The sequence below is a fragment of the Leucoraja erinacea genome, chromosome 34 (genome assembly GCF_028641065.1).
Source record: "Leucoraja erinacea ecotype New England chromosome 34, Leri_hhj_1, whole genome shotgun sequence".
In the NCBI taxonomy this organism is placed as follows: Eukaryota; Metazoa; Chordata; class Chondrichthyes; order Rajiformes; family Rajidae; genus Leucoraja; species Leucoraja erinaceus.
In genome coordinates, this window is record NC_073410.1 from 17570372 (window position 1) to 17586008 (window position 15637).

The 15637-nt window shown below is 45.8% G+C and overlaps 1 protein-coding gene across 1 annotated transcript in view; it reads right to left on the reverse strand.

The window, feature by feature from the left end:
* Positions 1-730: 730 nt before the first annotated feature.
* Positions 731-15637, reverse strand: part of LOC129713062 (polyunsaturated fatty acid 5-lipoxygenase-like) — a 79290-nt gene continuing 64383 nt past the window's right edge. Inside the window, exons 10-14 of the mRNA XM_055661942.1 lie at positions 8961-9139; positions 6877-6998; positions 6389-6489; positions 4456-4626; positions 731-2079 (exon numbers count right to left, since the gene is read on the reverse strand). Coding sequence (XP_055517917.1) covers positions 1900-2079; positions 4456-4626; positions 6389-6489; positions 6877-6998; positions 8961-9139 — 753 coding nt within the window. The 3' untranslated portion in view covers positions 731-1899. The remainder of the gene's footprint in view (positions 2080-4455; positions 4627-6388; positions 6490-6876; positions 6999-8960; positions 9140-15637) is intronic.

Sequence of the window (15637 nt, forward strand, 5' to 3'; positions counted from 1 at the left end):
TGGACTAACTTCGATTGTTTTCTCTGGAGCGTCAGAGGTTTTGGTGAAACCTGATACAAGTATATAAAAGTATGAGATAAGTAGACAATCAGAACTTTTTCCCAGGGTGGAAATGACAAGGATCAGAGGGCATAGTGTTAGGGTGAGAGGTGGAAAGTTGAAAGGAAACTTTAACCTAGAGGATGGGTGAGTGCTTGGAATGCATTGCCAGTGGTGGTGGTGGAGGCAGATGGTTGTGGCAAAATTGTGGCATTTTAGATAGAAACATGGATATGCAGGGAATGGAAGGATATAGATCTGTACAGTCAGAGGAGATTAGTTTAATTTGGCATCATGTTCGCACAGACATTGTGGGCTGAAGGGCCTGTTCCTACGCTGTACTGTTCTACGTAGAAACAATAAATTACAAATGCTGGTTAACCAAGTGCCAGTAGACACAAGGTGCTGCAGTAACTCAGCGGGACAGGCAGCATCTCTGGAGAACATGAATAGGTGATGTTTCGGGTCGGGACCCTTCTTCAGACAATACCGTTCTATGTTCTATTTCCTTCTATCACAGTGAAGAATGTTGATTGCACTGTGGTGGATGTTTATGGTAAATTCTATCGTGTATTGTGTTATTTTTGATTGTATGGCTGCATGGTAACTCAAATGTCACTGTACCTTAATTGGTTCATTTACAATAAATGTGAACTTGGACGAACTATTTCTATAGACAGGAACAGTTAGAAGGGATAAAAAGTAATTTAATAGTTTGAATGAATATCAACACAGGTTTTGACAATGTTGAAAATGGACAAAGTCAAGGGACTTGGGGAGGCACGGTGGTGCAGCGGTAGAGTACTCCGGTTTCCTCCCACACTCCAAAGACGTGTAGGGTTCAACATTAATTGACTTTGGTAAAATTGTAAATTGTCTAGTGTGTGAAAAATAGTGCTAGTGTGTGGGGTGATCGCTGGTCGATGCAGACTCGGTGGGCTGAAGGGCCTGTAGCTGTATCTCTCAAGTTTAATGGAATCACCTGGTCATCTGGTGTGTGTGGGGACATGCTGTCAGATGCCTCATGATGGCCTCAGGCTTGGAACGGTGATACCAGTGAGGGTCACCGCAGATGTCAGACAGTTGGCACAAGGTTTTGGTGGACATCGCAGCCTCCAGCATGGACAGCTCCTAGCGCCAGGGATATCCAGGACCCAGGGATAGACATTCACGATCCCCTGGGAATGGTGGAGCAAGCAGTATAATGATCACATATGATGGCTCGGACAGTGAAGGCAAGAGCAGGGAGCTCCTGATAGAAGTATACAGGGCTCATCTCATTCTCAGGACCTTGGCAACACAGGCGGGGCTGGTATTTATTGCCTTTGAGAATATTCCTGAATGGTGATAAACTCAGTAGTCCAGCTGTCCCCGCAAAGCTGATGAAAAGAGAGAGACACACAATGTTGGAGTGACTCAGTGGGACAGGCAGCATCTCTGGAGAGAAGGAATGGGTGACATTTTGGGTCGAGACCCTTCTTTAGATTCATTAGGATCTGAAGAAATTTCTCAACCTGAAAGTGCTGCCTTGTCAGCAGTGGTTCCCTTCAAAGTGAAAAAAGCAAATGTGAACAAGTTATGAAATGGCAACAAGACTGGAACAAGCTGAGCTGAGGCGTTTGCTGGTCTGGTGAGTTGAAGGAGAAGGTCCCATCCAGTGCGCCAGAGGCTGGCACTGCTGGAACCACCATCAAACCTCCTCAGCAGGATTCGAGCAGAAGGCAGTTCAAAGACCTCGATGAAGAATGTCCTCACAGGTTGCTGGCTGAGGGCAAACAAGCAGAGCGGGCAGCAAACATGGACCAAGCAGACAGAGCGCTAGTTCCAGAACACCAGAAAGGACCTCCCTGCCCCCAACTCCTACATTGCAACACTGTTGGGGATTCTGTCTGGAGATGCATAATAATAAGGCAGCTTCTTATCCTTGTTTCTTTCTGCAATGCGATTTGAAATTCCTTGGAGATTCTTCTGGAAATTTTCCATGGCCTCCTTGACAGGCTGCTCTATGAAATGTTCATCAGGATACGATCCAAGAAATAGCTGCAGAAATAAGCAATTGAAATATTGAAATACAAATCAATGACCAGAACCTGTATGAATTTATACCGTAGAATTAAGGAATTGCAGATGTTGGTTTACCAACAAAAATAAAGTGCTGGTGTAACAGTGGGTCAGGGAGCATCCCTGTGGAACATGGATAGACAATATTTTGGCTCAGGACTCTTCTTTAGACTGATTGTAGTGAAGTGTGGGGGTGGGGTGGGGGTGCTGGGGTGGAAAAAGCAAGACTAGAGGAGGGACATGACAAAGCATGGCAGGTAATAGGTCAAAACAGGCACTGGGGGAGTTTGATAAGAAGATGGTTGGACAAAGGCTACAGACAAAAGGATTGCAGAGTTGCAAATTGTGAAGCTAAAGGATGGAATGCAGGTGGGGGGTGGGGGTGGGGGCAGGCGGAGAAATGAGTGCGAGTCTAGGTTGGGGATAGGGCAGGGGGGGGTAAAGATAGGGGGTGTGGTGCAGAATGGGGTGGAGAAGGAGGTTACTTCCATTTGGAGAACTCAATGTTCATACTGTTAGATTGTAAGGTGTTGAGAATATGAGGTGCTGTTCCTCCAGTTTGCATGTGGCCTCACTCTGGCAATGGAGGAGGCCTAGGACAGAAAGCTCAATATGGGAATGGGAAGGGGAGCAACTGTGAGATCTAGTAGGGCCTTGGTGGACCGAGCGCAACAGTCGCTGAGTCTATGCTTGGACTCGCTGACATACAGGAGGCCACATCAGGAACTGTATGCACTAGATGAGGTTTTGAGGATGTGCACACGGACCTTTATCTCCCTGGAAGGACTGCTGGGATCCCTGGATGGAGGCGAGGGAGGAGATATAAGGACAGGTGTTGCATCTCCTGTGGTTACATATGAAAGTACCTGGGGACTGAGTGGTTTGGGTGGGAAGTGATGAGTGAACCCAGTAGTTACAGAGTGAGTGGTCTCTGTGGAAGGCTGAAAGGGGTGTAGATGGGAAGATGTGACTGGTTGTGGGATCACGTTGGTGGTGATGGAAATGTTGCTGGATAACGTAGTAGGCGTCAATCAATCGTCTACCCTGGTGATGGAGACAGAGAGAACATGAAAGGGGAGTGAGGTGTCAGGGATAGTTCAGGTAAATTTAAGGGTAGGATGGAAGTTAGTGGTGAAGTTATTAAAGCCTATGAGTTCTACAAGGGTGTAGTAAGCATCGATGCAGCAGAGACAGAGTCGGGGGATGGTGCTAGTGTATGCCTGGAACATGTACTGTTCAACTTGCCCAACAAAAGGCTGGGGCCCAATGCTACACCTTTAACTTGGATAAAGTGAGAGGAGTCAAATGAGAAGTTGTTGAGGGTGAGGACAAGTTCTGCCAGGAGAAGGAGTGTTAGTTGGGTGAAAGTGGTTGGGTCTCTGCTTGAGGAAGAACCAGAGGGCCATGAGACCTTCCTTATGGGGAATGGTGTAAAGGGAATGGATGTTCTTTTATACAGCATTTTATAATGCAGTGAAATGGCCTCAGGCACTGCTCAGCAAAGTGTCACTGAGTCATGTGAGGAGTTACTCGGACAGGTGGATAAGGATGGGTCGATGAAGGATCTTTACGGTGTGAGATATACATAGGGAGGTTGCAAAGGGAATACCAGAGTCTGGTTGAAGACATCGCCTCTGAAGGGGCAGAGATTGTTTTGAGAGTACCTCATAATGTGGAAATGCTTGAAGGTAAGAATCATAGAGTTATATACAGCATAGAAACAGGCCCTTTAGCCCAACTCCTGTGCTGACCAATATGAAGGGTGAGAGGGTTGGAAGTGATTCCAGACACTGGCATGGGTCGGGTCATGGGGAGATCTATGTACCAAGGTGACAAAGTTGCAAGCAAACCATTGTTTAATCATGATCAAAACTCAGATGCTCTTCATATTTCAATACTGAGGGGAATCAGATTGTGATCCAGGGACCATGTTGTCACTGGGACAGTTGCTGTAGTGAGGAATGGGTGGGTAGATTCCCCAACCACCAGCCCTTCCCCCGAGCAGGAAAATGCTTCTGCGCTTCCAGTGGAGGTGGTATCGATAACAAAATAAATGACGTGTGGGCTGCCCACAGGAGGAGGGACAGAACTGTGGAGAACATTGACTGTAAAAAGGGGGAATAATTAAATGGAAGAGATTGGGAAGAGGTGGGATGAGAGGCAGTGGAGAAAAGAGGGAAGGTGAGGAAAACTAAAGGCTTTGGGTTAGAGCTTGATTTTATTCTCGCAATTATCGATTCATCTCGCGCTCCAAACATGTCGATAACACACAGGCAGATGAGCCTGTTTCAATGCTATGGATGGTTGGACTCTCAGCCTGTTTCAGTGACGTACATCTCTCTGAATGTGACTTACCTCGTTGTCCTGGAACTGGCTGAGTGCCCACACTGCGCCCAGATGCCAACATGACCGCCCCCTGTCTGGTAAACTCTCTATGATGTACTCCAGGTCCACAACCTCCTTCTCCGTGGGAGGAGGACGCCGCATTGTGGATGGGGCATTTGGGATCCAGGAGCACCAGTCGTACTATAAACACAGAACATTCAGTTGAGGAATGTACATTCAAATTGGTTTCATCTTTCTTGGCCGTTCAGTTACAGAAGGTGATGTCTAGTTGTTGTAAGAGTCTAACGTGTGCTTGGGAGGAGATGATTCTATTACCTGTGACACCTCACACCAGTGTCTCTCCATTTTATAGGTGCTGTTGAATATGCTTCAGTGACCAGGCTAAACCTACAGGGCCAAGAGCTGCACTCCACTGGGCACCTTCCTGAAACAAGTAACTAGATGGGGATGGGCAGATATGCCACTGCTTGATGGAGACATGGGAGAATGCAGATGCTGCAATTTACTTTAGTTTAGTGAAACAGGCCCTTCGGCCCAACATGTCCACGCCAATCATCGATCACCTGTTTCAACTAGTTCTATGTTATCCCACTTTCTCATCCATTCCCCACACATTAGGGGCAATTTATAGAGGGTGATTAACCTACAAACCCGCACGCCTTTGGAGTGTGTAAAGAAACCGAAGATCTCGGAGAAAACCCACACAGGTCACTTGGAGAACGTACAAACTCTGTACAGACAGTAGGTTCACCAGGTTAATTCCTGGGATGGCGGGACTAACATATGATGAAATAATGGATCGGCTGGGCTTAAATTCACTGGAATTTAGAAGGATGAGTGGGTATCTTGTAGAAACATGTAAAATTATTAAGTGATTGGACTGGCTAGATACAGGAAAAAAATTCTCCATGTTGGGGGAGTCCCGAACCAGGGGTCGCAGTTTAAGAATAAAGGAGTAGGCCATTTAGGACAGATAATGAAAACCTTTTCCATCCAGAGAGTTGTGGAATTCTCTGCCGCAGAAGGCAGTGGAGGCCAATTCACTGGATGTATTCAAGAGAGAGTTAGATATAGCTCTTGGGGCCAATGGAATCGAGGGATATGGGGGAATAAGTAGGAACAGGGTACTGTTTCTGGATGATCAGCCATGATCATATTGAATGGTGGTGCTGGCTCAAAGGGCTGAATGGCCTATTCCTGCACTTACTTTCTATGTTTTATGCTTCTATACTCAATACTCTAACTGATGGAAGCCCATTCGCCAAAAGCCATCTTGACCACCCTATCTACCTGTGAGGCCACGTTTTAGAAGCTATGTGCCTGCACATAGATCCCTCTGGTCTACAACACTCCCTAGAGCCTCGCCATTCGCTGTGTAGGTCCTGCGCTTGTTAGACTTCCCAAAATGTAACACCTCACATTTCTCTGAATTAAATTCCATCAACCATTCCTCAGCTCACCTACCCATATATAACCATATAACCATATAACAATTACAGCACGGAAACAGGCCATCTCGGCCCTACAAGTCCGTGCCGACAACTTTTTTTCCCTTAGTCCCACCTGCCTGCACTCATACCATAACCCTCCATTCCATTCTCATCCATATGCCTATCCAATTTATTTTTAAATGATACCAACGAACCTGCCTCCACCACTTCCACTGGAAGCTCATTCCACACCGCTACCACTCTCTGAGTAAAGAAGTTCCCTCTCATGTTACCCCTAAACTTCTGTCCCTTAATTCAGAAGTCATGTCCTCTTGTTTGAATCTTCCCTGTTCTCAATCAGCCAGTCAGTCAAGATCTATAAAATTACCCCATATCCTCCAGCGGTCGAAGGAATCAAGTCCCAGCCTTCTCAACATTACTCTATAGTTCAGGCCCTCTCCTCTTGGTTACTCATAAATTTTTTCTGCACCCTTTCCAGCTTAAAAACGTACCTGCCCAAAATTGACTGCAGCATGCTGGCAGGAAGTGGTGAATATTATCACGGTCACGTACTCGATGAGCTTCCGAATCGTCTTCACTGATTTAGGGAATCCTGTGGTTGGAAAATTAATAATTATATTAATTATGTTAAATGTAAAGATACTAAAATCTTGACAAAGATGTATCAGTCATGATTCGTATTTCACTTGGGGAGCTTAGAACCCAATAATATAAACACTGATTTCTCCAATATTAGGTAACTGACCTACAAACACCACCCCCACTTTATCCCTCTTTCTACCCTGTTCCCTACCTGGATACACATCCATTTCTCCCTCCCGCTGCCCCTCCGTCCCCCCTCTCCCGCTCCCACCCAATCCTTCCACCTACAGTATATTCCTTCCTCTGGCTTTTCACATTTCATGCCTCTTCTACCCTTCTCTCCTTATTTGCCTCGCGCTTGTCGAACATAGAGCACAGGTCGAGTGCCACGAGTTACCTGAACTTTTATTGGCTTTGAGCCCATAGACAAACACGTCCTTCACAAAGGCCTGCAGCTCAGTGTCTGTCTGAACAGCTTCATCATCATCGTAATATATGTTGACTACCTCTGTGGCAAAGCTGTTGGGAACAAGTTGACATTCCTAAATAATACAGCACTATATGTTGAAAGACCAAAAGGCCAGAATACCTGACAACACATTTAATGCTGCTCCATTCACCCTTGTTCGCTGTCTCAACACAAAACCTGCTTCTTCCCACTACTCCCAGTCTTGCCCCTCGTTCCCAGTTGCCCCCCCAAATCCATCCACTCCCCATCTCCCCCAACTCCCAATCTCCCTCCACCTGATCTCCCCCTCACTCTCAATCTCCCTCGTACCCCCAATCTGCCCAGGACGCCTAATCCTACATTCTAGCCCAATCCTACTTTCAATCTCCCCACCCCACTCCATTTCCCCCACTCCACCCCCAATCTCTCCATCAGATCCCCTCATGGCCTCCTCTGTTCCACAGGGAACAACCCCGGATTCTCCAGTCTCCCCAACAACAGCAGTCTCCCTTGCAAGAATGCTTTCAGTTAACCTCTCTGTACACTCCCCGAGGCCTGAGGTGTGGCATCTGAGGTACATAGGTTCCACCATCCAGGCAGTGTGCGGTCTAAGAATTTGAGAATCACAATGTCCTGCATACTGAAGTCCTAGAAATAACTTGGACTGGGGAAAGTCATGGCCCATCCACATTCCCCTGCAAGCGAACGCTGCCCTTCAAGATAATTTTCCCCTCTCATTCATTGTTCCCTGTTTCCAAGTCAATCTTCTGCCCAAGATTTTACAACACTTTTTATTGCGTGATTTCCTATATTTACAGCTAGAGGTGATTAAAAATTTGTTTTGATGATTTAATGAAGAAATGTGCTTAATGTGGAAGATGTCGAATTCCAAAAAGCCTGTGTTCGGGTTTAGTTTAGTGATACAGCTCAGATAATTTTGATTAAAATATTTTGAATAACAAATAACTGCATGCTGGCTTTTACTAATGAATGCCCACTTGCCCAGGTGATTGCTAATTCTGACCCTGATGATCCTCTAATTCTAGACCAACTGCAGCCCAGCTCGTCCACGGCAACCAAGATGCCCCATCTGAGCCGTTTATAACCATATAACCATATAACAATTACAGCACGGAAACAGGCCATCTCGACCCTTCTAGTCCGTGCCGAACACATAATCTCCCCTAGTCCCATATACCTGCTCTCAGACCATAACCCTCCATTCCCTTCCCATCCACATAACTATCCAATTTATTTGTAAATGATAAAAATGAACCTGCCTCCACCACCTTCACTGGAAGCTCATTCCACACAGCTACCACTCTCTGAGTAAAGAAGTTCCCCCTCATGTTACCCCTAAACTTCAGTCCCTTAATTCTCAAGTCATGTCCCCTTGTTTGAATCTTCCCTACTCTCAGTGGGAAAAGCTTTTCCACGTCAACTCTGTCTATCCCTCTCATCATTTTTAAAAACCTCCATCAAGTCCCCCCTTAACCTTCTGCGCTCCAAAGAATAAAGCCCTAACTTGTTCAACCTTTCTCTGTAACTTAGTTGCTGAAACCCAGGCAACATTCTAGTAAATCTCCTCTGTACTCTCTCTATTTTGTTGACATCCTTCCTATAATTAGGCGACCAAAATTGTACACCATATTCCAGAATTGGCCTCACCAATGCCTTGTACAATTTTAACATTACATCCCAACTTCTATACTCAATGCTCTGATTTATAAAGGCCAGCACACCAAAAGCTTTCTTTACCACCCTGCATTTGGCCCATATCTCTCTGAACCTTTTCCATCCATGTACCTGTGGAAGTGTCTCTGAAATGTTGTTATAGTATCTGCCTCAATTACCTCCTCTGGTGTGTCCACCACCCTCTGAGTGAAAACTTGCCCCTCAGCTGCTGTTAAATCTTGCCCGTCTCATCTTATAAAGGGTGCATAATGAGTGATCCTCCAGTCCTCAGGTACCACCACTGAACATTGGGGAACAACACGACATGCCCTGGACAACGTAGCCCAGCATTAACTCACCCCAGCACAGCATCCCAGACCATCTGTGAATCATCCCTGTAGTGATAGTACGGCAGACTCTCCTTGCTCTCAACTCCCCGCATCTTGATGGCCTCAGGAAAGCAGAGTGACTGGAACGTGAGGTCCTCCATGGTACGCTGCACCAGGCGGACATGACCACCGCCGCCAGTGCCGTTCGCCTGTTTGGGGTGAAAGGACATCCGGTGAAAGTTCTGGGGTGGGAGACCCGGATGCAGGGGGATCTCCCGTGTCGTATTGGCACACCACCACGATGTGGCCCCTGGTGAGGTGGTTCACACATCCAAGTCCCATCAGTGGACTTCTGTTTTATCATCTAGCCTCACACACTGGATGATGCATCTCCAGTGTCTGTACAACAGTGTACAGTGTCCTCCATAATGTTTGGGACAAAGACCCATCATTTATGTATTTGCCTCTATACTCCACAATTTGAGAGTTGCAATAGAAAAAAAATAGGAAGATTAAACGAGAATTTACCGGTTCGAAATCTGATCTCTATTTTATGAGGAGTTACGATGAGGGATTACGTGAAGAACCCGTCCAGCACCATACTTCAAAGCAGCGGTGTGGAATCACAGAAAGACACAATAATTGAAATAAACAAAGTAAAGAAAAGGAGAACTTAAATACCAGTTGATCTCTATAATTGAGGGTGGGAGCGGAGGGCACGTAATCCCTCATCGTAACTCCTCATAAAATACAGATCAAACTTCGAACTGGTAAGTTCTCGTTTAATCTTACTATTTTACTTCGGAGTCACGTGAGTGACTACGTGAAGATTTTAAAGCTCTGTGATTTCAAACCGTGTAACAGTTCATACTGCACTCGCCGCCTAAGTCATTCGAGGGAGGAAGTATGTTATCGTAATCAACCATGAATCTGTTTGTAAAAACAATAATTGTGTTTATTAAACAATAACAAAAAAAAACAAACAATTTGCTCCTCTGGGCTTAAATTATATATTTGCAGATTCTAATATTTTTTCTGCAAATGATGCAGGTTCTGCCAACGGCTTATTATAAAAAGTTTGAAACGTTTTTTTCCCCAGACCACCCAGCTGTAGCCAGGATGTGGTCCATTCTCTTAGCCGCCGACGTGGATGCTGCCCTGGTGGAGTGAGATTTATACATGTATTTACACCAGCGTCTTTCAGCACCTGCTTGAGCCATCTTGAAATAGTTTGGCTCGTCACCCGACCATGAAGTTTCTTGTGGCTGACCCATAAGGCTTTTTCTCTCCCTCGAGGGATTGGTGTTGTGTCAATATAGTTCAGTAAGTGGGTCATGGCACATAACCGTGGTTCTGGTGGGTAAGCCCGGAATTCCATGACTTGGTTTGATGTTCCTGGCCTGCTCTGTTTGACCAGCCCCTGGATAGTAAATGAGACACAGTCTGGTGTTACAACCATGTTGTCTAATCGTAATAGATTAAGTGACTGGACTCTTTGTGCTGACACAAGTGCCATCAGCATGACCGTCTTCAGAGTTAATTGTTCCAGGGTGAGGGACCTAGCTGGTGACCTGACATAAGGTATGTCAGGACCACACTGACATCCCAGATTTGGGTGTACCTAGATCTGGGGGGGATTGGAGTTAAATATGCCTCTCATGAGCTTGATCACCAGCGGGTGGGATCCCATGGCCTGTTGTCCTGGTGCCTGAATTAAATAGGCAGACAGAGCACTTCTGGCTGTATTAATGGCGCTGCAGCTGAGTCCTTCATTGTGGTGAAGGTCTGCCAGGAACTCCAGTACATTGGTTACAGATGTAGTTGAGTATGTGGTTCCTGTGTCCGAACAGTATTTTTCCCACTTATTGATACTTGACAAGTATTGTTTCCTTGTGGATACATGGTGGGATGCTGTCATAGTGTTGATGGTGTTTTCTGACAATCCCAGGCCCAGCAGAGGCCTTTTCAAAATCTGCAACCCAGGAGTTTAATTTTATCGTGGCATGGGTGGCTTATGCCTGATACTGGGTGTGTTAGCAATTCTGGGCTACTGGGGAAAGTCATTGGGGTCTCGACGACCATGTCGAGGAGCACTGGGGACCATGGCTGTGTAGGCCAGTCGGGTACTATCAAAATACCTGAAGCTGAGTCCATTTGTATTTTGCGTAGTTCCCGACTGATGAGGCAGAAGAGAGGAAAAGCATAAAAGAAGAATTTTCCCCAGTCCAGCGTGAACGCATCTATCGCTGCTGCCTCAGGGTCTGGTTCCCAAGCGACATACATAGGAACCTGGTGATTTAGTCTGGGTGCAAATAGATCGATATCTGGCGTGCATATTGCTTTGTAATTTTAGCAAATACTTTGGGATTTAACATCCATTCGGTGTTATCATTGCGTGACCTGGTGTCTGCCACTGTATTTAGCTTACCTGGTAGGTAAGTTGCTGATAGCCAAATATGTCTGTCGACACACCATTGCCAGATTGTGTTGACCAATTTGTCACATGATATCGATTTTATGCCACCCATATGGTTAATATAGGCCACCACCGTAGTATTGTCTATTTGTAACCGAACATGCAAGTGATGCATATTTATTGAATATGCTTTTAATCCATAAAATGCACCCAACATTTCCAGATAATTTATGCCCAGTGTATGTAGTAACAATGACTAGGTTAGTCCATCTACCACCTGTGCTGGATATGGAATTAGTTGCTCCCCAGCCTTGAGCACTGGCTTCTGTTTGAATAATTAACGTAGGGTTAATGATGATGATAGGGCTGGAACTATGCCCAATGTTCCCTACCCCACCACTGTAACTTTGATATTGCTTCAGTGGGTAATTTCATGACTCGGTCAAAGTGACCTGCATGTCGTTTTAACACCTGCACTTTTGCTCTTTGTAAGTTTTGATAGTGCAGAGGTCCAAATTGTGTAGCTGGAAATGCTGCTACCATCTTTCCAATTACTCTCGCCACTTGTCGAAAGGTTGGTCGATCGTTGACCATTAAATTGTTACATGTTTGTGCCAATTCTGCTGCTTTGTCTTTTGGCAAAGTTACAGACATGTGGACTGAGTTAATTGTGAATCCCAGATAGTCCATGGTTGTGGATGGTGTCAACTTAGATTTATCTGGATGTAAGACAAATCCCAAGGTTTCAAATAATTGTTTGGTAGCTGATACAGCTGATATAGCCAATTCCAAGGCTTTGCCTACTATTAAGATATCATCAAGATATGCCATGACAATATGTTTCTGTTTTCTTAATATTGCTAAGGCTGGTTTTAGTATCTGGTGAATAATCTTGGGGCTGATGTTAAACCATTAGGCAACGCTTTAAACTGTCAAGTTGCCCCATCTAGGTAAATTTCAGGTATCTGCAATGATCCTTTTGAATAGGTACTGAATAGTAAGCATCTTTAAGGTCAATGCTTGCCATGAAGTATCCTTTGGAAATCAGTTGTTTGGCAGTTACAAACATTTCCATTTTGAAATGTATATACTTAACAAACATATTTAGTGAAGTTAAGTCAATGATGATACGATGTCCACCATCTTTTTTAGTTTTAGTGAATATATTTGAGAAATTCCAAGGGTTCATGTTTGGTTTTTTCAATGATAGCCTTTGTAATTAGCCTCACCAGTTCAGCTTGGCCTTCTCGTTTTTCTTTAACTGAGAGGGAAAAAACCCTTCAGTATGCTGAACTGGTGGCATGTTTTCTTGAGCAAATTCTATTTTGTATCCACAAATGCTGTTGAGTATATATTTGTCTTTCGTGATAGACTTCCATGCTTGCACAAACAGGTGTAATTTCCCTCCTGTTAGTATAGAACCCCCACTTTTTATATGCTGGTAGGAACCAGACCCACCTACCTCCATGGTTAGGGGTGTTTCTTCTGTTTCTTTGTCGGACGAAGTGTTGTCTGATGTGTTGCTGGTTGGGGGTGGCGCATTTTCCATGGGGTCCGCTCTTGGCCTTGACCTAAAAAAGGCTTCCGGGGCTAATGTGCGGACTCCGAGCTTTCACCAGTCCCATAGGGTTGACGTCGACTGGTGGACGCGGTGGTGTACTGCCGCTTGGGTTTAGTGGGTTTGCTCGTCCCGGGGCCTGCCCTCGTGAGGCCAAATGTTTTGGACGCCTCCTCCAGGTCCTTTACTTTTTTGGAGAGGTCCTTGCCGAAGAGCAGGATTTGTGGCTCTGTGGCCGGCGTTTTGCACAACCCTGCAAATTTCGGGTTGAGGGCAGGTCCTATTATCTCCTTACGGAGATTGTTGATTTCAAATTGGGTATTGCACAGCAGTGCGAGTGTATTTTGCTGATTCGTGGTCATTTCCACCCCATCCACGGAACGAGCATAGGAAGTGATGGCTGACGTCAGGAGCCTGAGGATCCGCTGTAGTTTTAGCTCTTGGTTGCGGATATTTGGCCCAACGTGCCCCCAGATTTGGCTGTTGACGGCCGGCACGTTGAGCGAGGCGCAATTCTCTGGGGCCGAATACAGCTCTAGGGCCTCATTAATTACCTGCTCTTGTAGGGGCTTGAAGGACAGGTAATTAATGCTGGCCGCCAGTTTTGGCTCTAATGGCCGTCCTGCTCGTGGAGCTGCCACGTAGCAGTTGACCACACCCAGCAGCTCTTCCTGGTCCTGTACCCCAAGCGTACTCCCGACATCTTCGGCCAGTGACCCCTCTTCTTGACCAGCCCAGCCCTGATCGCCAACGCTGCCCTAGTTTGAGGGGGCAGTGATGGCCAGTGCTTTGTGAGGCACTGTGGCGGTAGTGCCTGAACTCCCATGGCGAGACTGCTCCAGCTCCCGAAGCAAGTCTCGCTGGAGCATTTGCTCCATGGGCCACTCCGTGCGGCTCAGGCAGCTGTCTCTGCCCCGCTCGGGCAGTGAGATGTCCCCGTCCGAGGAGTCGGATAGCTCCGGCCGGTTAGTCTTCCGTGCCGATTTACATCCAGCCCGCTGCTCAGGCTGCGCTAGAGGGACTGGGCTCGGCTCGGTGTCGGGGATGACGGATCGCAGGGTGTGCGGTCCTACCGCCTCTTGCCCCCCACTGATGGAACGCTCCTCTGTTGGAGCACGGGGGGGGGGGGCGATCTCCTTTGCTTGCCTTGATTTGCTCATATTCCTGGTGAGACAAAACAAAGCAACTCTTTTCGAAAAAACGACCTCAGAATAAACTTACCTGATGGTCCGTCTTTTTTAAGCTGTAGCGGGAGCGCCCTGTACTCCTGTTCGTCGCTGTTACACTGCGTGAACGCTCATGTCGCGCATGCGTGCTGGACGGGTTCTTCACGTAGTCACTCACGTGACTCCGAAGTAAAATCACATGTGGTTAAAGAGCACATTGTCAGGTTTTATTAAAGGCCATTTTTATACATTTTGGTTTTTCCATGTACAAATTACAGCTGTGTTTATACATAGTCCCCCCATTTCAGGGCACCATCATGTTTGGGACACATGGCTTCACAGGCATTTGTAATTGCTCAGGTGTGTTTAATTGCCTCCTTAATGCAGGTATAAGAGAGTAGTCAACACCTAGTCTTTCCTCCAGTCTTTCCATTACCTTTGGAAACTTTTATTGCTGTTTATCAACGTGAGGGCCAAAGTTGTGCCAATGAAAGTCAAAGAAGCCATTATGAGACTAAGAAAGAAGAATAAAACTGTTCGAGAACTCAGCCAAACATTAAGCTTACTAAAATCAACTATTTGGAACACCCTGCTGTACTCACTCTATACTCATGACTGCTTAGCCGGTCATAGTGCGAACTCCATCATCAAGTTCGCTGACGACACCACTGTTGTGGGACGTATCACTGATGGGGATGAGTCAGAGTATAGAAGAGAGATCGACCGACTGACCAATGGTGCCAGCACAATAACCTGGCCCTCAACAGCAGCAAAACCAAGGAACGGATTGTGGACTTTGGAAGAGGTAGGATGGGGACCCACAGTCCTGTTTATATCAATGGGTCGACTTCAAGCTGTCATTGCATGGAAAGGATATGCAACAAAATTCTAAACTTGACTACTTTCATTTACATGACATTGCTGTGTCCCAAACATTATGGTGCCCTGAAATGGGGGGACTATGTATAGGTGTGATTTCTACATGGTGAAACAAAAATATATAAAAATACCCTTTATTAAAATCTGACAATGTGCACTTTAACCACATGTGATGTTTCTATTACAAATCTCAAATTGTGAAGTACAGAGGCAAATAAATAAATGATGGGTCTTTGTCCCAAACATTATGGAGGGCACTGTACACAGGTCCTCTGACCATCACTGCTCCATCCTCCCTTTGATCTAATAAATGCATACGACAATAGTAAATACAACTATAACTATAAATGAGGAAGAGCACTTCCATCTGTTCTGTCCATCTCTCCATCTGTGCTGGAATTGGCCATTTCTGCTGGAAGTCATCCATTTAGGTATGTGAAGAGGAAACAATTAGTTAAGGCCAAAGTTGAATCCTTGAAGACTGAAAAAGGTGATTTTATTATGGGGAACAAGGAAATGGCAGACAAGCTGAACAGGTACTTTGACTGTCTCCACTAAAAAAGAAACAAATAATCTCCCTGATATACTAGTGGCCAGAGGATCTAGGGTGATGGAGGAACTGAAGGGAATCCACATTAGGCAGGAAATGGTGTTGGGTAGACTGATGGGACTGAAGGCTGATAAATCC